The sequence below is a fragment of the Magallana gigas genome, chromosome 2 (genome assembly GCF_963853765.1).
Source record: "Magallana gigas chromosome 2, xbMagGiga1.1, whole genome shotgun sequence".
NCBI lineage: Eukaryota > Metazoa > Mollusca > Bivalvia > Ostreida > Ostreidae > Magallana > Magallana gigas.
The window spans coordinates 40,156,342-40,182,440 of record NC_088854.1 but is presented as its reverse complement, the minus strand read 5'-3'; the positions used below and the strand labels follow the sequence as shown (position 1 = coordinate 40,182,440).

The following is a 26,099-nucleotide window of genomic DNA, read 5'->3' as shown; positions in this document are numbered from 1 at the left end:
TTCTTGTTGATTTATAGTAAAACAAGTTGCTGTCCTTTAAAAAAGGACTACAATACGTGGACCATTTGCATGTGTTTCCAACGAAAACGTGAAAGCCTTAAGATTATCAGAGAATCCACCGACGTTTGTACGTTGTATTACGTATACATGTATGTATGACCCTGACTTTTTATCTCAGAACTTAAAGGGTTCATCAATCTAAAATAATTATCTATCTATGAATGAAGTTTGCATGAATAGTATCAGGCATTCGGGGAATTTTACTATTTGCGCACACATTACGATTCGCACTACTTTGTTAACTATGCAGTGACAGCTTTGTGTAAATTAAAAATTTCATATTTTGATGCATTTTTTCTTGAGATTTAAACTTTGATACAGTGACATAATTATTCAATCAAACTTAAATGCTTTTATAACAAAATTTAATCGGGAAGTTCTCTAGGCTCGCCTACTATAAAAGTAAAGTTAAGTTACATGTGTATTCGGAAAACAAAAAAACATAAATTATCATATGCTATTTGATGCATGATGTAGTTTCGGAATAACATTAACTTATTTCATAATACTGATAGTTCATATCACATGCCAATCATTTCTTTAAAAGGAATACTTTGTTTCTGTACTGTTTACCTACAACTTTACAATTACAGCGCCTTTGAACTTATGTGTGCAAATGGCACGGAATCCCGATCCCGATTCAGATAAACGTGTGCGAGCCTGGTTCCCTGAGCTACCCATTACGCACAAGAACCAGGCTAGCGCATGCGCAGGCTGAATTTTCCCCATAGCATCCGGTTGAACCTCGCTTATATATTTTCTGCGTGGACCTCAGGGTCCACGCAATAATGCAAGTTTCGATTTATGCAGGATAGGACGCGTTCTGTGTTTGTTGGGATCTTTAGTTCAGTCATGTGAATTCCCACTCACCCAAAACAACATTTGTGTGTAAATTGCGTGGTAGACTTAATAAATTTGCAAATTAAAAACATGTCATGCGACCTTTTTAACTGTTTATTATTTGCTTACAAGTACATAGTAATATACTCGTATGACCCTAGTGTGATTGAAAGTTGTACAGTTGTTGCCTGCCGATTTGGAAACAAAAACGGCGATGCTGGAATTCCCTTACCTAACATCAACTAATGGGCATGAGTCAGTCAGAATTGTGCATTTGAATGTACGATCCCGATGTTTATAAATTCACGTAAAATTGATAACTGCGTAAAGTTTGAGACAAATCTGAATTCCCTTGAAACAAGCGTCAAAACACGTGTTATTGCACTGTTTGTATCTGTTAAGGACTAACTATGCTTACACATATTTGTAATAAATATGTAAATGATAAATGAGCAATTCAATAAGATGGGTTTTGAGATTTGATGTAAAATTCAAAGTTGTTTGAAATCAACCTTAAACGTTGCTTTTATAAATGCTTTGATTTACAGTTTTGCCAATCAATGTATTTCGGGAGTCTTTAATTTTGTTTCATATATTTACATAATTGACTACATGTATGTCTTAATTTTTATGTCAGATATAATAAAACCAATGATACTAAACTGCACTCTGTATGGAAAAGCTGTCACAGAACCGAATTCGAAGTGGGGGAAAATATTTTGGACAGAACCTGGTAAAGTAATAGATAACGCAGACACAGATATAAAATGGACAAGAATTGGAAATATTACTCCAGGGGATAGCATCGAAGCTGGCACATACCAAGTCAGCTATACTGCCCAAGATAAAGCTGGAAACAAGGCTAGACCATGCAAAGTAGAACTATCAATGAAAGGTGTGTCTAAATTCAACATGAATATTTATCAGTTTAGCTTATCGCTTTGCATACTTACGGAAAACAATTTAATTGTTTTTCTTGTCATAATTATCTTACAATTTATTAAACTAAATAGAACATCCATTTTAGACATCAGGGTTGTTTATAATAAGGTACATGTATAATAAAACAGCTACATGAAGCTTCCTTGTTCCCTGTTTTTGTCAATAAACTTACAATTTTACAATGAATTAACTTTGCAAAAACCGAAATCATAAAAACGATCTAAACATCGTATTTTTTTTCAGTTTTAACCTGTCCTAGTCTGTATAACAATAACTTCTTATCGGTGACATGCCCGGGCGGATTCCAGAATGGCGGAGAGTGTTCCTTCTCGTGCAAAATTGGGTCGGAATTAATTGGTCAAAATATAACAACCTGCGGAAAGAGCAAAGATGGAGATTTCGCAATCTGGGACTTTAAAGACAAGCACCCATACTGCGAAGGTACAAACTATAGTAGACTTGCGCAATTCGCTATGTTGTCTTGTTATTTTTAATTTCTTACAAAACTTATCTTGATTTTTCATTATATTCTACTTTGAATAATTTATCAACTAAAAAGTATGTTTCTCATTGAATAGATTGGTGTTCATTTGTATTGCTAACCAGCTTATACTACACTGTCTATGCCAGTCATAACCTTAGATACTGTGATTTTAATTTTTTTTTATTTCTGAATCACATCTTAAAATAGTTCTAATAAAGTTATACAATTTGGTAAACATAAGAAAAAACTAGCTAGAACATGTGAATAATACAAAATATATAAAACCAAAACTTTTTTAAAATCCAAGAAGTTTTACTTTTCTTTATTTTTACATGAAATATTGGGAATACATTAAGATTTATTTTGGGTTATACCAAAATAAATCTTAATGTATTCCCAATATTTCATGTAAAAATAAAGAAAAGTAAAACTTCTTGGATTTTAAAAAAGTTTTGGTTTTATATATTTTGTATTATTATTTTTGTTATATGGAATGTAAGATAAATAAATGAAAAGTGAAAATTTAAAAAAAAAAACAAATTTGGAAATTTCGATTTAAAAATTATTTTTATTTCATTTTAAAACAACAACAAAAACTAGCATCTTCTTTTCATTTTGGAATTGTTCTAATATATAATAGTTCATAGACGTTGTGTCAACGACCCGGATCCACCAAAAAATGGCGCCGTAGCCTGCGATACCTGGTTAGATGGGAAATTTTGTCAGGTCCAGTGTCACAAAGACTACGACTTCAAGCCTGGCTACCCGTTCTATGAAATGCTGGTTTGTGGAGACAGTGGAAAATGGGAGCCCGAAACGGCTCTCCCTATTCCAGACTGCTCAAGTAGGTTTTAAGCGCACGGAAGGCCAGTAACTGACAAGTGCATTATTAAACACTTGCGTGTCAGGAAGCCAACATCAAGTTTTAACCTTAAAAAGTATATTGCTTCCCGATTAGATACTTAAAAGTGAAATTAAATATTTATATTTTTCAAAAGGTTACAACTCTTACATGAAATGCGCATTTTATCTTTATAAGTACTTTGTTTGTGATGATTTCATTTCCACGAGTGTTCTTTTTAGTGATGGACCTTTTGCGTTGTAACTTTTGTTTTTCTAAGATTATAGACACATTACAGTCATTTTCTTTTCCTCTGTTATCCCCCTCTCTCTCTCTCTCTCTCTCTTTCTCTCTCTCTCATATTTTTAAAATAATTGCAGAAACATACCAAGTCAACACTGCAGTATTCAAGATGTCATCTTCATTTTATTTTGATGGGAATTGTATGGATCCAAAGGTTCAAGAACAAATTCAAAAGAATTATATCGATTCTCTGTCAAATTCCAGTTTCAAAGCAGCTTGTGAGAAATACAAAAGCCAATGTAAAATGGGAAATGTCAAGGTAATGTTATACTTGATATAACAAACGGTATTATAAATTAGTTGATATATCTTTACTTACATTTTATATTTGATATAATGCTCTATATATATGGCGGTCTCACTTCGATCTTAGAAACGTAGAAAAGTCTTATTTTTGATTTGTTAGAAAGCCTGTAAGATTTGTATTATTTACATTTTGATTAAAATACTTGTTACAATTGTTAATAAGACTATTTTGCCTGCGACAAAAGAATGTAAATTTCCATCTCTTTGTCACAACGATTATATTTTGATAATTTTTTAAAACGTTATTTAGGCTATTTTCTATATTAAGAGGTCCAAATTTACTTATATCAAAGCTTATATTATTTATACTATGTTTAACTAATTGTTTTTTCAAAAGCTTTATTAACCTTTTTTGCTTGGTACATGGTTTGTAGGTAATATGTGGCGCAGTGACGAGGAAAAGATCAGCCGAAATGAAAATTGAAGTAGAATTTGTTATAGAAGCCGACGGGTCTCAAACAGAGCAAGGATTTGAAGACATTCAGGATGAAATGCTTGGAGTTCTAACGAACGAGACAGAAAATGGAACTCTCGCGATAGTTCTTGACGGCAACGTGACTTTGATAGCCACTGATATGGCTGCAGAGAAGGTTGTTTTCCAGTGTCCTAACTACGGAAGCCTGTTAGTGCCACACAAGATATATAAAAAGAAAAGTCTATATAAGAAAAACTCATTGTATATATAAAAACACACACATATATATAAGATAAAATCGAATATATAGAAATAAGCAGCTTTATATATAAAGGAATTGCCAATATATATAAAGAATTGTGTATATATATAAAGCTAGGTCGTGTATATATAAACAGTACTGTGATATATAAAAGCAACAGTGATAAATATATAAAGCGAAAATTTTCCACTGAGTGACCTTCACTGAGTTTAGTCCAGCGTCTGAATGATAAACCCCGCCTACGGAGGAGAGGATCAGCAATATTATGCTCCCGAGGCAGGCAGTTTAAGATTCAACAGCTAACCGACTGGTCCACTTAATTTTAAAGAATGTTTTTTGAAAAGTTGTAAGCAAATGAACAAACAAATTAGTGTCAACGCGGGATTCATGGATACCCATTTTTGGACGTTTTTGATGTGCAACAGAGACTGATAAGTTGAATCAAAATTGTTGCTCGTACATGCATATTTTAACTTCTCTAATATAAATGTGAGTTGCGTTATCTTGATACACATTTCATGTCCTCAAACTAAATAAACTAATATTAAGTACAATTTTTCTTTGTTTCTTATAATGCTATCAAATAAGTGACAATATAATTTATTAAGTTAAGGATAACTGTATACATCGTAAAGTATCTTTATTTCAAGCCAAATCCGCCCCCCCCCCCTCCCTCCTTTATCGATCAAATTCGCCGTCCCAATATGAAATACCTTCTGACGCCACTGTATCAATGCTTTATACAAACTCCTTGAGGCTGGATTTTATTTGCGCGAGGGGGGGGGGGGAGTTTAATCTCATTATTGTTGTGTTTAGAATGGTTGATATGGGTATTTTTAATGCTAAGTCAAAATTTGAAAGTAAAAAAAACTAAGTTACAAGCAAGATACAGATTTTGAAATTCTTCAAAGCTCAAGTCTTTTTATATAGTTTACATATTTGTTTTTATTGGTCAGTTTCAATCAAATGTTGGTTCTTTTGTTAATAATGTTATAAATTTATGAACATTAAATTAGTTTATATTGTGTTTGCCTCGAGCCATTTTGTCAAAGAAATGATAATTCCTTACTTAATTATTTGTAAAATAATTTAGAAAATAACATTTTCATGTTCATCGAAGTGGAATGAAGTAAAATTAATGTTCTAGACAACTGTTTTGCAAATCTGACAAAATATATCATCGGTTATTTACAACAGTAAACACGACAAACAGAAAAGAAAACTTGACAAAAAAAGATCTTAAATTTGAAAATTTAGGTAGGGGTGCTGGATGCCCTCCCTTTAAATCTGCCACTGACTTTTCCCAAATCCCTGCGGAATCATGTAATGTAACATTAATTATATCGTTCAAACTAATCACTGGGAGCATAATATTGCTGATCCTCTCCTCCGTAGGCGGGGTTTATCATTCAGACGCTGGGCTGAACTCAGTGAAGGTCACTCAGTGGAAAATTTTCGCTTTATATATTTATCACTGTTGCTTTTATATATCACAGTACTGTTTATATATACACGACCTAGCTTTATATATATACACAATTCTTTACATATATTGGCAATTCCTTTATATATATAGCTGCTTATTTCTATATATAGCTGCTTATATTTATATATTCGATTTTATCTTATATATATGTGTGTGTTTTTATATATACAATGAGTTTTTCTTATATAAACTTTTCTTTTTATATATCTTATGTGGCACTAACAGGCTTCTGTACCTAACAACACTTTTGCATCTTACAAAACTTCCTCTTGCGGTAAGAGTCTAATTGAAGTTTGAAGTAGAAATGAGAACCGTGTGATGTGATATCTGACATGCATGTACTCATGCTATTTTAATTGGTAAACCGATCTCTTGTAGAAAAAACACTTCCTCGTTCATAAAAGCCTAATTATATTCCAAAGAGGAGAACTTTTGTACCCTATTACTGTGTGTGTTAGAGATGTTCCTCTTGATAAGTTACTCTCATTAAACAACTCTTTCAGATTGACACAGTTTTCAAGGCCTGATATCCTTCGAATCAGAAGTTTTTATTAAAGTTGATTTTAAAATTTCAGAAGTTACTTTGAAGTAGTCTTTAGCGAACAAAATTCTCCGATCTATCATCGTAAATGTACTAGTATACACTTAATAAAATAGTTTCAATTGTAGTTGATTGAAATTGTAACCAAAGATAGTTAACGTCATAACTGATATTGCATTGTAATATTGGATTGTTCATCATTTCGTCCTTTCAGGACTACGCCACTTCCTATCTTGTTTGATACAGATGAATTATAATATCGTTAAGTGTTCAGTACAACAGGACGTTTCACGATGATTCTATTGCCTATTTTTTAGATAAAGAACTTCAACATATCTGGAGAAAATTATTTATTGCATATTTTTTTTCACCTCAGTTGAATGCTCAGCGGGAACACATTACAGCACCACCCTTCAATCCTGTCCCCAGTGTCCCAAAGGCCAGTACCAACCGTCCGAGGGACAGCCCTACTGTCTAATGTGTCCCGAAGGGAAAACCACTGCACAGAGGGGGGCTAAATCCGAGAGTGAATGTTTAGGTATTCATGTCAAAATTTTAATAAAATCTCTCTCTCTCTCTCTCTCTCTCTCTCTCTTAAAACCCCTAAACAGCTGTATACCAGTAATGTAAACAAGTTAAAAACAATAAGTTTTAATGTAGAGGTATATCCGTCATAATATTTAATATCATAAGTATATACACACAAAACGATATTTTTCTTTTAACTGGATTTCACACGTATTTGATATTTTAGAGGCATGTCCGAGAGGACAGTGGTCGGTGACAGGTGTGACCCCCTGCTCGCCCTGTCCCCTGGGTTCATATGGTGAAGACATCGGCTCAACTGTGTGTGCCGCTTGCCCTATATCGCAAACAACATTGACTCAGGGTAGAAGTAATATCACCGATTGTTCATGTAAGAAACCAGTTCTTATTGAATTAACCAAGTAAACCCTTCTCATTACTCCTTTTTACATCTTGAATTTGGATTTAGATAAATAAAAATTTAATGTAGTTATTAGTGATAAATGGTGTAAAGAAAAAATTCTGGAAAAGGATTAGATATGGTACAAATGTATAGTTTTGTAGTTCTCACATACATGTTGTTTTCACTGTTCTCTATTAAGTATGACGATGTCAGATCTAGTATAGTTTGAGTTCATAGCATTAGTTTTCACAAGTAAGAAAAATATAAACAAATAACGTTTTTTTGTTTGCTTTTATTTACTAAAACGCTCAGCGACAACCATTCCTTCTGTTTTTTGTACAGATTTCGACATTTTCTTGAGTTCCTCGGAGTCAAAGGCGGTTTCTGATATTGAACTGAACTGGCAAAACACTTCTAGAATTGTCTTAAGTTCTTGGGTTCGGTTCCCCGTATCTTTTAATTCCACATCACCGACTTTGTTCTTCCGTATAAACGGCAATGTTTCAGAATCGCTTCCAATCGAACCAACGAATAATACTGAGTAAGTCACATTTTATTTATATTCAAAAACAAGGTATCTTGATTTATGAAAAACCAATTTGCAGTTAATGTATATTTATCTTAAAGCGGTTTTTAAAAAGAGTCAACATAACAAAAATTTCATTTCAGTCCGGAAAATGATGAAATTGGTAGGATATTAATCGATGAAAAAGAATGGACATTCGTTGTGCGCTCTATAGACATACAGAAGTTCAAACGTTTGGGAGTGAACGAAAATAGCACTTTTACAATCACAATACAAGGTAGAATTATTATATCTAATTCGGTATATTATCAGTGTTTTGAAGTTTACAATATTCGCTTATGATAAACATTGAAAATGTTGGGTTTTTTTTTTAAAGTAAATGAAATATGCAACATCATGTACATTTGTAAACTTACAGATTATTTTCTTAAATCATCTGAACTAAATACGACACCCTGTGAGAAAATGGAAATCAAGACTTAATTTTTATATAATTATATGCTACAAATAACGACGACTCAATAAACATAATGGTTATCATTTGCTATCTAAAGAAACAACTGTGTCGATCATATCTAGTTACAAATCATTTACATTCTTCTTTTTTTAAAGATAATAAAGGTATCTGTGTTGATTTAAATACAATTCAAATAGGTCCCCTGGTAGTATCTCAGTTTAACATTTGGTCTGCAAGTTATGACGAAGAGAAATTACGTAATGAGTCTAACCGCTGCGTCATCAACGAGTCAGGGGACGTCTTCCCGTGGAAACAGTGGGAAAATGCTCACCTGGATGGGAGTTGGGTACAGATACCCAGCATGTGTGACGGTAACAATGTTAACCATTTGTCTGAAAATTAATACAATTATTCATATTTAAGTAAACACCAAAAAATCGTCAGACTTAAAGATATAAACATTGATTTGTATAACCGGTCTGGAATTCCCCGGTTTTTTTTTCAAGTTTGGCGGAAGCTTTTGATTAAGCAATGTAATAAGATAAAAAAAAATTAGATATTTGTTTATAAATCGGCATGGTTATTGATTGAATGCAATCATAATGACTAAGCAAATCTTCAGTCATAAAGTTATAAAGTAACGTTTAATTCCTCTCTACTCACATCTTTGCTTACATGCGAAAAAAGATGTAATGTATGTAATGTATGCAGAATGCATACATTAGCTTCACTATCAGTTTAAATTACCTTTGAATTTTTGTGAAAAAAATACACCCCCCCCCCCTTTCAAAAAGATAAAATAAAATGTATTTCTTGGTACTTATAATAAAATCATATCAATAGTTATTTACTCTTATTTCAATTTATGTAAGAATTCTAGCAAAGCTGATAAAGAAAACATGAGTGTATATTGGACTTGTCGTAGCTGTTACCATGGTTATTTCAACAGTTGTAACTATAACATGTTCCTCCATTTTTGTTTTACACCGGTTTACTTCATTTGCCAATTTGCCGTTATACGCCGGTCATCTGAACGGCGCATCTCGGCGTATACGCCAATATGGGACAAATGAAGTCCGCTATATAATCAAGAGGAATCAGTACATGCATTGTCATAGGATCATTTTCATTTATTCAGATATAAATGAGTGTGATGAGCATCCATGCGGAAATAACACGTGTAATAACGAACTTGGTGGCGTCACATGCGAATGCAATCTGGGATACCGAGGGACCTATTGTGAGGAGAATATAGACGACTGCCTGACCAGCATATGTCAGAACAACAGCACGTGCGTGGATGGCATCAACGAATATTCGTGTATTTGCCCTCCAAACTACAAAGGGGATTTATGTGAAACGCTTTTCTGTGAGCACATTAACAAACATATCACACATGTATATAACTTGTAAAAAAAAAACACAACTGCTTGGTTTCTATAATTAGTACAAGATTTTTGCTTTGCTTTTTGGGTTGCAGTACATGGTAATTGGAGTAAATGGGACGAGTGGTCGCAATGCTCTGAAACATGCGGCAACGGGACAAAATCTAGAAAGAGATATTGCACCAATCCTGCCCCATATAACGGCGGGAAATTTTGCACTGGCAACCACACGGAAGTAACCCACTGCAATGTCAAAGAATGCCCAGGTTGGTTTGAATTCCAAGGTTGGAACTACATTTAGTATTAATATTGCAGCGCAATGTTTCGCGAAGAAAATTTCTCGATATTTTTCTATCGTATAAATCATACAAGCTATCAATGCAGAAGTAGTGTGTTTGTTCTTTGAAAGCCATTAAGAGCTAGTTCAATCCTTTACACTTATCTGCATGACAAAAATTGAACAAATAATGATAAATAAATCGAAATAACAAAACCTGCTTTATTAAGTAGATTGACTCTTCAGTACTTTGTTGAATTATTAAAAATACCTTGCATAGTAGTTAAAACAGATTGTTCATTTTTAAATTTCTATAAGAATATTTACTGCGTAAGAATTCATTCAAAATGCAATATCCAATATCTAAAATTTAATTTATTTAACTTCAATTTTTCAGTATGTAGCGTTCCTGAGGCTCCCGATAATGGTACTTTAAATTGTACTGGTAGCCCACACACCGGATTCAACTGTACAATCGCATGTAATAGCGGTTTTAGTTTCGATAGGGGCGTTAAACCTTACTATGAATGTGGACCAACTACGCTCTTCCTGTGGGACTTCAATTCTGATGACAATCCAAACGGAGACCTACCGACGTGTAACCGTATGTTGATTTCAAAGAAAGTTAACTCTTGAATTGAATTGATATTTCATTAAAAAGGGGCAGATTTAAATAGCCCAGAATTAAAAAAAAAAATCATGAAAATTGTACCCCCCAAAAAATGAAAATAAAGAAATAAAAATTTCAAAAAGGTTGTGGGTAGTAATAATTCAATACATTTTTATAGATTTTTTTAAAAGAATTGTTAAAACATGTACAATTATGTAATTTTTTAAATCTCAGCTGTACAGGAAAGCAGAGAGCTTTCGGCCAACTTCAGAGCCCTGTACGAGGATCTATACTGTGACGAAGAAAATAATGACATTATCAATGCTAAGATAGATTTGAACGTCGAATTGTTCCTCGAGGAATTGCCTTGTAGACAGAAAATGACGTGCAATACTACTGACTTCGTCATTCTTAATTGCGGCAAAGAACCAACTAGAAAGAAAAGATCTCCTGACCCATCCAAGATGGCTGCTGGATTTCAGGTCAAATTCTCTTGCTCAGCGATGACACGTACGTTACCGAACATTGATATTACTTATAGATTTAATTCATAGATTTTCTCTAAAGACAAAACCCACCACACCAACAATCGCCAAACATTTAACCATAATTATTGTTGGCATTTATTTAGCGTTAATTAACAGTTGATGTTTGACAAATTAATAATTATGCTTTTCAATATGTTTCTTAGTGGGCTCCGAAGTTTGTGCAGAAGAACTAATAGAGGCCATAACAAGTTTTGAAGAACCGGCTTCCAGATCCAAACTCGCCGTCAACGTTAGCAACACTATGTATGAAATCGACTCCAATCAGACGAGTGCCAGTGGGGAGGTGCAGTGTGATCCTGGATACGTCAGCTCAGGGATCAGCTGTGGTAGGTAACTCACCATCCAAACCCCTTTTAAAGGTTTTCAGACGGATACTCTTAGATTTGTAGATTTATTTCAGATGTTTAGATACTAGATCTGAAGAAGAAATACTTTCAAACATAAAACATCTAAGTACACCTCTAAGGCACCAACAGATATAAATCGAACGAATATTCTTCTTACATGTGCAGGTGCATGCTTAAAATGAATTTACGCTTATCGTGAAGTAAGTTTTAATACCGTATACTGGTATTGTAAAATGTACACTTTGAGTACAATTATTCTTTTTGTAAAAAAAAAACCACTTAAAGTGTAAAATCAAAATATCATGCAGCAATATAATTTTAGTTCCGTGTGGAGTGGGGAACTTTTTCTTGGATGGACTGTGTAGAAAATGCGAGTACGGATTTTACCAAGACGAGCTGGGACAGACAGGGTGTAAACAGTGTCCCCCCGGGACGACAACGCCCGGCCGAGCGTCCAGGGGGGCAGAAAGTTGCTCGGGTAAGGAATTTTTACATATACATTTTTAATAAAATTCTGAGAGAGAGAGAGAGAGAGAGAGAGAGAGAGAGAGAGAGAGTCTGTATGTATTCTATGAATAATTTGTTGGGATTTTTTATACGTATTTCTTACAGATACATGTACATTTATCTTTCAGTGAAAATGATACTGGAAGAAGATAACAGTAAGTCAAATTCTTTATATGCATTTATTGTAAATTATTTGTCACAATATTTGTTCAGCCACTATTTTGATAAGAACTAAATATTATTTCAAATATCGATTTCTGTAAAGGTTTGGAATGATTCTCACTGTTTTGATCTTTTGAAGGTGAGTTATACACTGGAATAGGAACGAGTATAGCGACCCTTGTAGTGGTTGTAGCCATAATGACAGCTGTCATCTTCAAAGTCAGAAAACTGGAGCTGAAGTAAGTTTACCTTAGGTGGCAGGGGACAGTTTTTTTTATACAATTCATTGTAGCCAAGGGATGCATGTCTTCGGAACTTTGTAACTAGAATTTCCTCAGTTCCCATTCAGCACAAATACCTTTAATTCACTCTTTATAAGGCTAATCACCAATTTCTAAAGAAAATTACTAATCAAAACCTGTAAAATTCTCTACATACTGGTTTTTATGAGATTTTGACCCTTTCATATTTTGCTAATTTTTCATGATTTTTCAGCTTTTTAGACCTCCCCCAGCTAATTCCCTGCAGAGGGTTGACCTTCCGTACCGCGTGCATGTTGCACTATCACTTGTCACAAACTTACCGGTGTATAGTTTTCAATGTCCCATCCACCTACTTTTCGTGTTATTTTACCTCCCGTCTGTAACTTGCAATTTCACTGTGTAAAGTCAGCACAACAGTCATAGCCGCAGGTTTCGCATTTTACTTCTGATTCTCATGTACCTTACATAAGGGGCCTACATATTGCATATCAATTTCAACAACAGACACCCCTCTAACTAATGATAATCATTAATCAAAGTACTGAAAGTACTGATAGGCGGAAGCATGATTGCAAGTTGTCAATGTCATAGTGTTATTATAACTATTTTCTTTTTAAGAATTAGTTTGATACTTAAAAGCTATATTTGAGATATTTTAGAGAAAATTCATTTGCATTATTCATGAGTCATTTTTAAACCAAGCTGAATATTGTAATTTTTTGTAAGCAAAATGAATAAACCCTATATCATACAGTGCAGTTCGTAACAAATTATAAAATCACCATATGAACATATAGATCTGCAAAGATGTCACAAAATATTAAAGGTTTAAAAAAAGGAAATGTTATCTTCCTTTATATGCGATTCCATTGTGCTAAATTTTAATCTTTAAAGATATCCTGTAGGCCTCGCCTTGTACAGTATTCATAACAAAGACCGTCATTAGAGAATTATCGATGAATGCCTAACACAAACAAAATAAATTCTTTCATAAAATTTATGTAGTTATCTGAGATTTCTCTGATTCTAACCCCCGCTTTTATATTGAGACATGTCTCCTCCGCACGTCACAATATACAAGCGGGAATTAGAGTCAGAGGAATTTCGGATTAAGAATGTACCAGCTCCTCGATCAAGCTTATTGTAACATGAAAATCTAAAATGATGAGGCAAACGTTTATACAATGAGCAATAACACATTAATTACCTAACTTACCTTACGTATGTCGAAGATGGACAGTCACTAGTTGTTCTCAACGTGGGTTTGTTGACAAAACTTTTACACTGCATAACGTAATGCAGTATTGTCTGAGATTACTACGCGAAACGTTGGTATGTTTATAAATAATTTATAGGCATTGTATCATTCTAATAATCTTTTTTAAATAGATTTATACACACCCTTGTTTTTTTTAAAAAGCATTCATTACCTGTTTCCTTATCAATTTTTCGTTCTGTACTCATAAACACGCAATTTCAAATTGAACTATTTTTCCCTCGGAATTTCTTCTACAGGCATCAGACTCCGTGCTTATCCTATGTTTATGTCGCATACCATCGCAAGAGTTATCGTTCGTTCCTGTACTATCAAAAACGTAAATCTACCACTTGTTATCTTTGCTATAGGCATTTTCAATGGATAATTAAATACGATGAAGTAAAAATTTAGAGACATACCACAGTTCTATTATCAGAAACGATGTTTAAACGGGGGTCGAACAGTGGGGGGGGGGGGGGGTATAGAGTTGTGTGCCCTTAGTTTAAATAACATCCGATAGTTTACCATGAAAAAGGGCAGGAATTTGACCTATGACGTATAAGGTCATGAAAGCAATTGCAATAGGCGCTTCCGCCTAAAAATCATTTCATGAATTTTAGCAACACTCATAAGCCTTCAAGCACAGCAACTCTCAATTTTACAAAAATATTGACCGGGTACTTTATTCGAAACTGTCCCTTGCTACCTTAAACCTGACGCTGATTAAGTCGTACATTTTCGTTTCGACCTAAGTTTAATATAAAGTCTTAAATTCATCGTAAATTTATTTTAACATTATGTATAAAAAAAATAATCATCTTAATTGATTGATTAATAACTAATAAAAAAAATTAAAAACGCCATATTTTACTAGGCTCGGAGAAGGTGCTGTGAAACTCCAGAAGAAGGACTGCCAGCCGGATGCCTTTAACTTCCAAGAAGAAGATGCCAACGTTGTCAGTCTGTGTACCATCAGACGCCTGGACGATAATGGCGTCCCTCTCACCTAAACGGTCCCCGGCTCCGACGCCAACAGCATTTTGAAGATTCAGCTCTCAAACGTCAGTGTATAAAATCAGATCCGATGCTGACACGTTGGCCGGATCTTGTCTTGTGACGTCATTGTTTGCATGCTCAGTTTTTCGTTTGTTTGTTTTTTAAATAATTTTAATTTCTGCAAGATTATCCATCATGTGAAATGGAACTTTGGAAAGTTGTTTTTGTGCCACGCGTTATATATAATGTACATTGAGCATTTAATGATTACATAACTTGTTGTATAATTATGTTTTTACACGTTTGTGATAATGGTTTGTTTGTGGTAATTCTTTATTAATTTTAAGCTGTATAAAAACTCAGCTTATATCCAGTGCATGCGATACAGTATAGACCATTTCCTGATTTTGTTGATTATATGGTTATTTTTAAATGGCTCATTCTAGTGTATTGAATATGTATTATTTAACTTTGGAATTGGTGAATAATACATGAAGTACTTCCAAGGTTATTTTCAAAAGATAAAAAACTTTTCACTATCCTCAACTGTTGTTACAACAGATGGGCAAAGAAAAGAACCGAGAGAACTTTATCTTAAGTCATCAGCTATGTCGCAAATCATAACAATTATCTCCATTTAAAAGGGTGTGCTCCATGTTGAAACCAAAACCTGGTTAATTGGTTTCGTCTTAAATTCTTTTTTGTTTGAAATCTTATCCAAATCCATTCACTAAAATAATACAGTGTTTCTCTTTTAAGGAGAGGTAAACGAGCTAACGCCCATTGAACCGCCTTGTTTAAAGTTTTTTAAGGTTTGTTTATCGACTGATTTCTAATCCGCGACTGGTTTTTATCAAATGTCTGTTTTACATTTTAGTTGGATATTTTTTCCGCATTTAAGAAGGAAACTTTTCACGGATGTATTGTTTGTTTGTCATACTACACTAATAAATATTTAAAAAGTAATATTTACTTTCAGGTTTTTTTAAATACCTCGCAATGTATATAACGAGGATATGATTTATTATTAACAACGAAATGGTAGCTTGTTTAACGACTGAAAGACCCATTATAAAATTCATTCGGTGAATTGGGAAACTACAATGCCATTTTGATTGTAAATGGAGAGTAACATTTATAAATACTTATAAATATTTCATCAGCAAAAGAATAAGAGCTCCAAAAACCGCATATGACGTAAACACACTGGTGAATTCTGGCCCGGAATACGATTATCAAAGATTATTAAAGATCTGGTTACGACCATAGTCCTTAGGGGTGTGTCGTGGTTAAACATGTACACAGCATGTATGAAGACAGTAAATATTTGATGCCCTTATTTAAATTAAAAATTCTGGGGTTTGCGCAACAACATTTTCTGAACACGATCAATAAATCTGTAATAGATCTAATTGTACTTGTCAATCGTATGAGTTTTAAATTTTGAAGAGTTCAGGCACTAAAAAAATTGAGCAAAATTTACTGCAAAAGTTAGTCAAATTTATGTAAAATAAAAAATCAATTCCGTGGTAATGATTCAATTCATGGCTATGTGTGTTCTTTATTAGATGAGATTAAATTATCTATCTTGTTATCTCTGGGGCACTCCTCCCCACTGCACTCTAATACTGTATTTAGGGAGAGGGATTTCGAGTTCCTTAATGTAAATGACGAATACCCCATGCTTTGTTGACTCATCTTGTGAGGGGGGCGTCCCGGAATATTAGGGGGACGAACCACTGGCACAGATCTCGGGAAAGTCGAGTGTATGTTCATATTCCTTTCATGGACATCGGACACATTTGGCACATATTCTTCCATACGATTCTGGGGCAGAAATAAGTCAAGCTCTGCAGAAAGACATTGTTGCTGCCCCTTTGAGTCTCTGTTCTTAAGATGAACTTTGCTCCGCTTTCTACAGTTAGCTACAGAACACAGACAGACACTTGAGAGTATGACCATCACACTACACACGACTATCACAGGAAGTATCCAATCCTCTTCTTTATCATTATTCATTTCCTCAGAATCACTTAGAGGTGTGGAAATTTCTATACAACTTAGGGAGGAATTGAGTTGTTCATCATGAAGGTTGCAATAGTTCACGTTTCCATTCACCACACAGAGCGTGTATAATGTTTCTGGGAGTAGGTTTTGAATGGTTAAGAGTTTACCCATTTTCCCGGTGAAAATACTACACGTGAGTTGACTATAGTTTTGCCAGTAATGAACTGTGATGTCCTCGGGAACATATTGCACTGGGTCTGAAATAGGCATCGAAGAACTGATTTGAACATTAAAAGAGACAGAAGTTGTCTTGGCCTGGGGTTCTGAAATGGACAATTTGCCCTCGCAGTTTTTTCCTACGTAACTTCCGATGCACAGACATTTTGCTCTCTCAATGTAACTCCCATTACTGGAGAGCTCGTTTATGATCATGCATGGACACGAGTGTTGACATTGCAGTAAATCGCACAAGGACTCTGCAGTAGATACTGGAAAGAAAATAAATCGTTGCTAAACAAACAACTTGTCAACACTTGACAATACTTTCAATTTCTTTTGATAAAAAAAAAACTAGAAATTTAAACCAAAAACAGTGGACATACCTGAGGTATGCGTCTTGAACATTTGAAAGAGCGAGACAAGCATCAGGACACAGGTTGACTTCATTCCAGAGGAATTATGTCACCATGTTATGTGGTTTGTGTAGTTGTTCGCTATACAAGACGGTTCAGGCCATGTTAACAACACACATATATCGATAAATCTTTTATCTGTGGGACACTGCATAAAGATAAAATACACGTACGTGAATAATGACATGTGCATTATGTACGGTATGAAATCATCAATATCTTTGATCTCATAACCGTAAATTTTGTTTACGTAGTTCACAATATTTGTACATGTTCTTCTTAAAATTTTCTTCTTCTTTTTTTCGTCAGAAATCTTTATGAGTTAATTTAATAAGCTTCACATATGGTAAGCAAATCAACTCTCTCGTTCATCAAACATTTCATGTCTAAGTATATTTTTTGACGTATTGATTTGCTTAATGATTCATCGGTAAATAGTTGAAGCATATTGATTTTCAATCATGCAGAAGAGGTATTAGAACCACTATCAATCTTTAAGAAGAAATAATAAATAAGGTTTTTCCTCTCACCTTGCGTGTATTTCCTTCTCACCTGCGTTTTGACAGGTATGAAGATGTGCTACTATCAGACAACGTTGATTGTTCTGTCCTTGATTAACCCCTTTACTGCTTGTTCGTTTTATGACTAATGTCAATGAGGGAAATAAATATACAAGCCCTGCGCGATCGCTTTACCTGTAGATAAAAATAACTGCATTACAGGTAGAGCACGCCGGTTTAAAATTCTCCGAATTTTCTCACTCTTACATAAGAATTATCTTTTTTCCGAAACTATGCGGAGTGGCTTCGTATTTGACTGTCCGGTTGGTATATTTACCGGTTTATTCGATTGTTAGAAAAAGAAATCAATTACTGTAGCTGTTCTGATGCAACAGGTGTGTAACAATGAAAGATTACTCCATGTCAATACTGCCGTATGTTCATAAAAAATAATTAATAATGCCTAAATGCCGATATATCGACTTTTTATTTTTAACGTCAATCTAAATATTTCAGTTTTTAGAAACTTAAAGAAACATATGTTTTATTAATTAAATCTACTCCGTACATTACGTTTTATTAAGGTCTAGTTTAAAAACCCTATTCTGGGCCTTCTAATCTACGCAGAGCATATAGGACGCCTTAATTTTTCTTCGGTATAGTATTTGATACTGATAGCCTTGCCTCAGTTCATAAACGTAGTTATTTCTCTTTCTCCGTTGTTTTTTTTAACGCCTTGGCGTTTATATTTACAATTGATAAACACATACATTGTAATATGGGCGGCAAAATAAACTGTGCATTGATTGACAAGTCGATAAAACATGCATTATTAATTTTATTTTTTTTAATTTCAAAATATAGCGGTGTGTTTATTAAACTTTTATGGAAGATAGTGTTTACTTTTAATCAATAATACACTTTTTAAAAAAACAATATGAGTCAATATGTAACCATATATGTATACAAAGGGTAGACATGGCAACATGATAAATACATGTACATACGATGTAAAACAGTATGATAAATATGATATATTTTTTTCATACGATAAAAGCTTATACTTGTTTTGCATAAGTCAATAAGAATGACATCAATTATATCACATATGCAGGCATCACAGACATTTATATACATCTATAAGATTACGGACGGATAGTTGTCCTTATGGCGGCATCAGATAGGCGTCTGTGGTACATCGCACGTTGACAACCAAAACAGCCTCTCCTGATGGGGCCGCTCAGGCAAACTCCTCCATCGGTCGCCTAGGTCTGTGAAAAAAAAATAATGGCTGGTAAAAAAACCCACTTAGATTTACTAATACCTAAGATCTATCTAGAATCTAGAGAAAAAAATGACACGTTTCTGTAATCATCTGTTCATTATCTTTTTATGTAAGTATTGCGAAAAACCGTGCAGGAATGGCTCCATGTCTAATGTAACAATCATGTAAGGATATTGACACGATAATAGGAACTAATGAAGATCAAAAGATAAAAGAATATGTACTGGATGTTTCATTTAGAAAGACAAACAAGATGAACTTCAAAACTCAATCAAATAACACATTTACTGATGGATTTACGAGTGCGAGGTTTAAAAATTGAAAAAAAAGCACTCAACTGAAGTTATAGATAAAACATGGAAGCGAGTTTCAAACTGATTTATTTATTCAAATTATATGATTTTTGTGAGAAAGCGAACGCAACAAATTTCACAGTTGACTACCTTGTAAATTATTTTGTGACCATCATTTATAACATAATTGAACAATTCTTGGGGCTTTTCTCTTGTAAACGATATCAATCTATGAACCCCTTTTCCGCCCAATTTGCTGTTTTGAGATAGCTACCATAGTAACGTGAAGAAAATCAATATTTTTTTTCTCTAATTAAACGTTAAATCGATATCAATGCGCCGCCTTGATTTACAATTAACACGTCACTTGAAGCTTTGTATGGATTCTCTCATGATCAGTTATCATGGTCAACTGACACGTGCATTTATCTTATTTATAAAAGTTGGCAGTATGATTAATTCATTGAACATTTTCACAGTCTTCTTTACTACTAACTTCCAAAATGAATAAATAATCGTAAAAAAGTCATTCTCGCGACCAAAAAATTTCTTCTCGTTTTTTCCCGTATGACTGAACAGTCATCAAGATCGATCGTTAGTTACATTTTGAAATAACAGTATACAGTATTTTTTTTCCACAAAAAATGAATAATTAACTATGTAGCTATTCTTTATTATTATTCAACGGAAATTATGCCCACAGAACGAGCTTCAAATGCCATGAACATAGGACACGTGGAATTAGATGATTCCGTCTCTCAAACTTTTGATAGCAATATTTTCCTCCCATTTTGCAATAGGTATATTTCATTCAAATTTCGAACACGTTTGCCTTTAAGAATGAGGATCCAAAAACCGCGTAAAGAATGTAAGGGGTTAGCATAATTTAAGAATAAAAGAAACCTTTTCTGCATATCTGTACGAAAGCCGAGAAGGATCATTCGAGATTCGAGATTCAAAATACGAGATTCGAAATACGAGATTCAAGATTCGAATTTCGAATCTCGTATTTTGAATCTCGAATCTCGAATGATCCTTCTCGGCTTTCGTATATCTGTGCTATTTACTAATGCTGACAAAGAATGTGGGCGCTTAAGATGTAGATTCGGCAGGAATCTGGGCGCACAAGGAGAGTGAAAATTTCATCAATTAATTTTGAATATTTTTCGAATTATAACCGTTATTTGGTTGATGTTGGATGTGGAATGAGTGGAAAAATATTTGAAATGCAAAAGGTTTTATTATAATATGGGTCTAAATATAGCAACACGATGCAATTCATGCAAAATCCTACTTATTTACAACTGTTTTTAAATGACTTTGTTGTCTCTGGGTCTTCTCTCCACAAATTTGAAACGTGTAAAGATAACATATTTCAACATTAAAAATGTCGCATTTTAAAAAAAGATGGAGAGATGACCCAGAGATGACTAATTATGTACTTTTCAAATTATTTTTTGAAGGATAAAAAACAAAGTCCATTGATATGACAGTGGTGTTTCAAACAGTACTTTACAGAGCATATATTGACAAGTCTCCGTGGCTCAGTGGTTTCGTCCTGGATTCAGTGAATACATACATTCAGTGTTTTGGGTTCAAATCCAACTGGTGGTCTTTTTAAAAAAATTAAACTTTTTTGTTTTAAATGTATGTTATCATAACATGATGTTGAATTATAATATACCGGTATATTTTAATTTGTTTTTATTGATTTAGCCTATAGATCTGCTGTATGAACACTATAAAAAATTCTTTTCTTATTACTGGTTTTTTAGGATAACACAATATAACTTCATTAAATAATGTTTTCATTAACACTTCCAACTAGTTATCGGTTTACCTCTCATTGCCATTTTTTGAAAGCTTTGTGAGTTTTTTAATAACCGGAATAGCCATGTACTTCGACTCTCAACATAATATATTTTTGTTGAAACCTGTACATAGCCTTTCGAGGTTATAGACATTTAAATCCCAATTGATTCGTGTCGAGGATTCCTGCAAACTTACAATCTTGTGCGCTCACTTTCTTTTTAAAAAGTTGAGTAACCAAATTTGACATTCATCTGATGAATGCTCAAGTAATGATATCTTTTGCTGATATAGACAAACCTAATAAAAAGGGCATAAGTAAAATTACACTTAACTTCTTTTATTTAAATTGTATTAAAATGCTCTTCAAAACAGTGCAGCTAATCTAAATTGAATTCTTCCTATAGTTGGCATTCTCTAAACATTTAATCAAATATTCTTTGAATAATGATTTCTATATATACTTGTACAAACAATTGGCATTTTTTTGCAAAAATTAGATTTGATGCTAAACGCATATTGATATCGACCATATGACATCACATGTATAAGTGTATTTCAGCTATGTTTGAATTCCTAAAATATGGTCTTGCTAATAAAAAAAAAATACACACCTTTAAGAGTAAAAAAAATAGTTCAGTAATAAATACATGTGATTAATATTTCTAATTTAATAAGTATTTTATTGAAGTATAAGTATATTATACATTGAATCGGATCGAACAGCAGGCACAATGCCTATATATGTTCTCTCGTGATACTGTTATTGGAATAAACGAACTTATGTAAATATCATCGAATTCATTGCATGTTTATGTACATGTATATATAGGTATTTAAATGTTTTGAAAATTAATGTTTTCGATAGAAAATTTGATATTTGCTTTAGTTCTGAGTGCATGAAAGTTGATCAAACAAACTAGTAACGCAAACTCCTTTCAAACCATTCTATACCCTAGTATCTAGACTATTATAATAGCCCCAATCAATATTTTCTCTAATGTGAAAGAATTGAACAGGCTTTGAAAAAAAACCCAACTCCTATTCACTCTTTTATCAGATACATTATAAATTCAGATTTTCTGTTAGTTTTATATTTTTACCTTAATTTGACTGAAATTGAAATATATATTAATTCATTTTTAATTTACATAAAATCGATGGTAATATATTAATCGAGAAATACAACTTGATTGTCCGCGGGGTATAACGAATATAATCCAATGATAATTTTATTTTAAAGACATTGAACTGTACGTGTCAATAAAATACTAAGGATAGAAAAGTATCACGTGTTTCGTTCCTTACTTTGTGTGAAACTTAATAATTGTAACGGTGCCTTAAAATCTGACTTAGTTCATAGGAAATATTCCTGTATCGTTAATAATAATATTTCTGCTTGGAACCCACGTGCACTTTATTTTCTGACCTGGGAATACTATTCAAAGATTTTAAAAATGTTCAATATTCGGGGTTGATTTTTTTTCACGTATCACAAAACTTTGCGAAAATGTGGTTAATATGTATGATCTTTAATTATAAAGAGATTTTGAAAAAAACGAAAATAAGAACTTTCAATGTGTTTGATTTAAACAATGGTATTAGGCACAAGTTACAAAACGTATATTGCCTTCTTCAGAAGAATTTAAAAAAAAACAAGTTTTTGCATGCATAATGGTTATATATAAATAGATGCAATATATTTATGTTGACTTAATATATAACAGTGAAATATATTACAGCACCTAATAATACAAATGACAGGTGAATCAAATAATTAATCTTTTAAGGTTTTTTCCCATCAAAGTGAACCAGGGAAAACAAGCGCTCATATACAGTGCCGTTAAGTGAAATACTGGTTGTTTTAATATAAGTCATGATCAAAATACAATGTCAAACGTACCTGATTTGGCTTTAACCGGCTGTGTTTCGTTTTCATCATAAAGCGGCTTCCTAGCACAACTGTAATACTGATTTGCTGACGGTAAATTTTGATTGTCGATTTTACCGGCCGAATGGCTTAGGTTGATTCCGTGGGTAATAAGTGTTCCTTCGTGTGGTTTACTATCCGACAGACAGTCAATATCTACAGTAAACGCCGGATTTCCTGTTCCTTGGTTCGTATTAAAATGAACTGGACTCAAAGATAATGGCGATCTAATGGTTGAATTTGGAATCTTTAACTCCTTCAAACCAGCATCATTCTCTTTGTCTCTCCGCGTATCAAAACTGAGTATCTTCTTTTTCTTGTGCTTTTTGTGTCTCTTCTCACTTGTTCTCGGTTTTTCGTTAGCAACAGAAAAACTTTGATCGTAGTAAGGATTTCCCTGTGTTGGGTTATTTTCTTTTGCAATTTCTTCACTAGAAGAGATTTCGTTATGCCCCATATAATGTTGAGATTTATCTTTTTGCAAGTTTTTGGACAATTGGTCATAATATCTATCGTTGTCCAAATGCGCTGGCGTAATGTCATATTTGGCTGGAGAGTAGAATACATCGTTTTCATATCCTGCTGAATTTCTATCGCTTTCCTCTTCAACGGTTTCTAAAATGTAAAACTCTTTTAATATATCAAAGTCTACAGAAAATTTATTCAAGAAAACGAGTATTCTTTTTAAGGAAATTGCATATGTCTTACCAAAATGCTGTTGATGATCAGCATGATACTCTCTCATTATGTTTCTTATCTGATTGACTGAAAAGCTCTGCATTAACTCTGTCCAATGGTGACCATGAGTGTGGCAGCTAAGGGCGCCAATGCGCGGGCGCTTTGTGGCGAAAGCTAGCTCCAAATAATCCCTCTGGCACTGTCTACCTCGTTCTTTCTTCAAACGGTATCTCAAAAAGGAAAGAATCAGAAAAATTGTCATAATCAGAAATATGGCGAGAGTCGGTATCCAGTAGAGGAAGGCTTTTCCTGGTTGCAGATCGTGCATCATTTATTGATAGGTTTAAAACTCAGCAGATTCCCAAGCTCAGATACGTTTACCTCTCCATTCTGTTTGCCATAAGTCTGTAGAAAAAAAGACATTGCAAGGCGTAAAAATCGATGGAAGTAGAGAAAAAGACATCGATTTTGATAATCGGCTTCTATTGTGATGACCTGCTTAACTATGAAAAGAAAATTGTTTCTTTTGTATGTGTTTAGTAGATTTAGGGGTCTACAAATCAAGCGATGTGAATCGAATGAATTAAAAAGTCACAAACCCGAAAATCACTTGAGCGTATTGTAGGCTGATAAATGCCCGTTTACTGCAATGGCGTAGCTAGATAAGCTTCATATTTTCAATATTGAGTATATGAATTTACAAACGCAATTAATAATGCAAGTGTAAACATGGCGCAGTACTTATGTAATATACATTGTAGGCTGATCAATGTCCGTTAACTACAGTTACTTGAGTCGTATTGTCGAGATACAGTTTCTAATTGAATTTCATTGGCATATAAGTTTACAAACGCAGTTAATAATGCAGGGGTAAACACAAAACTTTCGGTTAAGTGGTTAAGTATGTATACGTTGGCATGGTTTTAACAACTGGCATTTAGAAATATTTGTTCTAGAAAAGTATAAGAAAAGTCAGCGCTTACCTCTTTCATTTTTAAGTATGATAGAGGTTTACTTCTTTCTTTCAGTATAAATGACAAAAAAATGTAACTTTAACTTTACCACATGTAATAATGGTAAGCGTTTATATACTTTTCCTTTTTTTATGATGCAGCGCAAACATCAGATTCACTGCTCAAAAATATTTTTTGTTTTCAAAAAGAATGATTTTTAAGCAAAAAAGTTCACCACATTATATTATAGAAAACTGTCAGGAGAAGCAACATTTACTTTTGACTGGTGAAGCAAAAAATTTAAATTCTATGTTCGGTACATTAACTTACCGCAGTAAAATTGAACAAAAAATGATTTTTAGCCAAAAGTTGACGAAATCTACTAACGTTTTGCTTGTACTCACTTCTTTCACTTCGACAGTTCTTGTTCTGTTAAAATCCAAGTCACCTGCTCCATATCTAGAATGAAATGTATCGATGGTGACACTGTGAAGTAGAAATCTTTGTTTATAGTAAACCTATTGATTAAATGTTCAGTTTGCGGTCGATTCTTTTTTTTCAAAGCAGGGGATTATCAAGTTTTAATGACATTCTATGATGCAAGGTAAAAAAAAAAAAACACCAACGGCTTCGTCTTTTAATGAAAAAATGTCATCATAGTTTTGTTCTTAATGTTACTTCATTGCGTATCTGTCCTGATAAGGCAGTTTTTGGTTCTAATTTCTCTTTAATGTACATGGAAAATCGAAACGAAAAGCCTCTGGTAATGAGTTTGTTGTCAAGGAGGCAGTGATCTTTGAGAGAGGGGTTATGTAAGACCACATGCATGTATGGAAGTACTAATGCAAAGATCGCATGTGTTTTACTGAATTCTGACATTTATGTTTAAAAGATCTCGTGGATGTTGTCATTATCATAAATCTTCATCTCTAGGCTTCTGCATAAGGAATTCGGCCGTGATAATATATATTCTTATCATGATATTATTGAACGACAAATTGTTTAACTATTGGGAATAAAAATTACTTACTAGTGAATAATTGATTTCTTTATGATATTTTTTTCGACCATTTTATGAATTATTTGGCATAAAGTTACCTACTATTATATAATTGATTTTCAATTGAACACTTTAAAAACGCATGCATGCAATGTGCGTAAATTGATACAAAGTATAGTGCGCAATACTGCATAACAACAAGACTTGTTTACAAACAAAAATCTCTCTCTCTCTCTCTCTCTCTCTCTCTCTCTCTCTCTCTCTCTCT

General features: G+C 33.5%; 3 protein-coding genes across 6 annotated transcripts in view; 1 reads left to right on the top strand and 2 right to left on the bottom strand.

Annotated features, from left to right (window-relative positions):
• The window catches only part of LOC105325093 (sushi, von Willebrand factor type A, EGF and pentraxin domain-containing protein 1), a 25,577-nt gene extending 9,867 nt beyond the window's left edge, over positions 1-15,710 (top strand). The window contains exons 7-26 of the mRNA XM_066076585.1: positions 1,538-1,795; positions 2,086-2,283; positions 2,967-3,170; positions 3,548-3,729; positions 4,151-4,382; positions 6,175-6,213; positions 6,857-7,018; positions 7,235-7,396; positions 7,751-7,949; positions 8,078-8,211; positions 8,589-8,762; positions 9,530-9,760; positions 9,872-10,042; positions 10,451-10,657; positions 10,898-11,173; positions 11,355-11,537; positions 11,881-12,036; positions 12,194-12,220; positions 12,367-12,466; positions 14,623-15,710. Coding sequence (XP_065932657.1) covers positions 1,538-1,795; positions 2,086-2,283; positions 2,967-3,170; positions 3,548-3,729; positions 4,151-4,382; positions 6,175-6,213; positions 6,857-7,018; positions 7,235-7,396; positions 7,751-7,949; positions 8,078-8,211; positions 8,589-8,762; positions 9,530-9,760; positions 9,872-10,042; positions 10,451-10,657; positions 10,898-11,173; positions 11,355-11,537; positions 11,881-12,036; positions 12,194-12,220; positions 12,367-12,466; positions 14,623-14,758 — 3,431 coding nt within the window. The 3' untranslated portion in view covers positions 14,759-15,710. The remainder of the gene's footprint in view (positions 1-1,537; positions 1,796-2,085; positions 2,284-2,966; positions 3,171-3,547; positions 3,730-4,150; positions 4,383-6,174; positions 6,214-6,856; positions 7,019-7,234; positions 7,397-7,750; positions 7,950-8,077; positions 8,212-8,588; positions 8,763-9,529; positions 9,761-9,871; positions 10,043-10,450; positions 10,658-10,897; positions 11,174-11,354; positions 11,538-11,880; positions 12,037-12,193; positions 12,221-12,366; positions 12,467-14,622) is intronic.
• On the bottom strand, positions 15,497-18,057 carry LOC105325094 (uncharacterized). The gene is made up of 3 exons (XM_066076590.1): positions 17,914-18,057; positions 17,354-17,531; positions 15,497-17,239 (listed from the first exon to the last, which is right to left on the bottom strand). Exons 2-3 carry the CDS (start codon positions 17,415-17,417, stop codon positions 16,293-16,295), a joined length of 1,011 nt encoding a protein of 336 aa, XP_065932662.1. The 5' UTR covers positions 17,418-17,531; positions 17,914-18,057; the 3' UTR covers positions 15,497-16,292.
• LOC136269437 (uncharacterized) lies at positions 17,942-26,099 on the bottom strand. 4 transcript variants are annotated; one of them, XR_010711134.1, is made up of 5 exons: positions 25,236-26,099; positions 23,909-24,283; positions 23,174-23,815; positions 19,009-19,154; positions 17,942-18,078 (listed from the first exon to the last, which is right to left on the bottom strand). XR_010711134.1 is itself a non-coding variant. In XM_066076589.1 (4 exons), the coding sequence occupies exons 2-4, from the start codon at positions 24,207-24,209 to the stop codon at positions 19,060-19,062; spliced, it is 1,038 nt and encodes a 345-aa protein (XP_065932661.1). In that variant the 5' UTR covers positions 24,210-24,283; positions 25,219-26,096; the 3' UTR covers positions 18,457-19,059. The 4 variants fall into 4 exon arrangements, 3 of the variants coding, with proteins under 3 accessions (XP_065932661.1, XP_065932659.1, XP_034300302.2); XM_066076589.1 differs by lacking the exon at positions 17,942-18,078 and having other exon boundaries at positions 18,457-19,154; positions 25,219-26,096; XM_066076587.1 differs by lacking the exon at positions 17,942-18,078 and having other exon boundaries at positions 18,457-19,154; positions 25,236-26,096.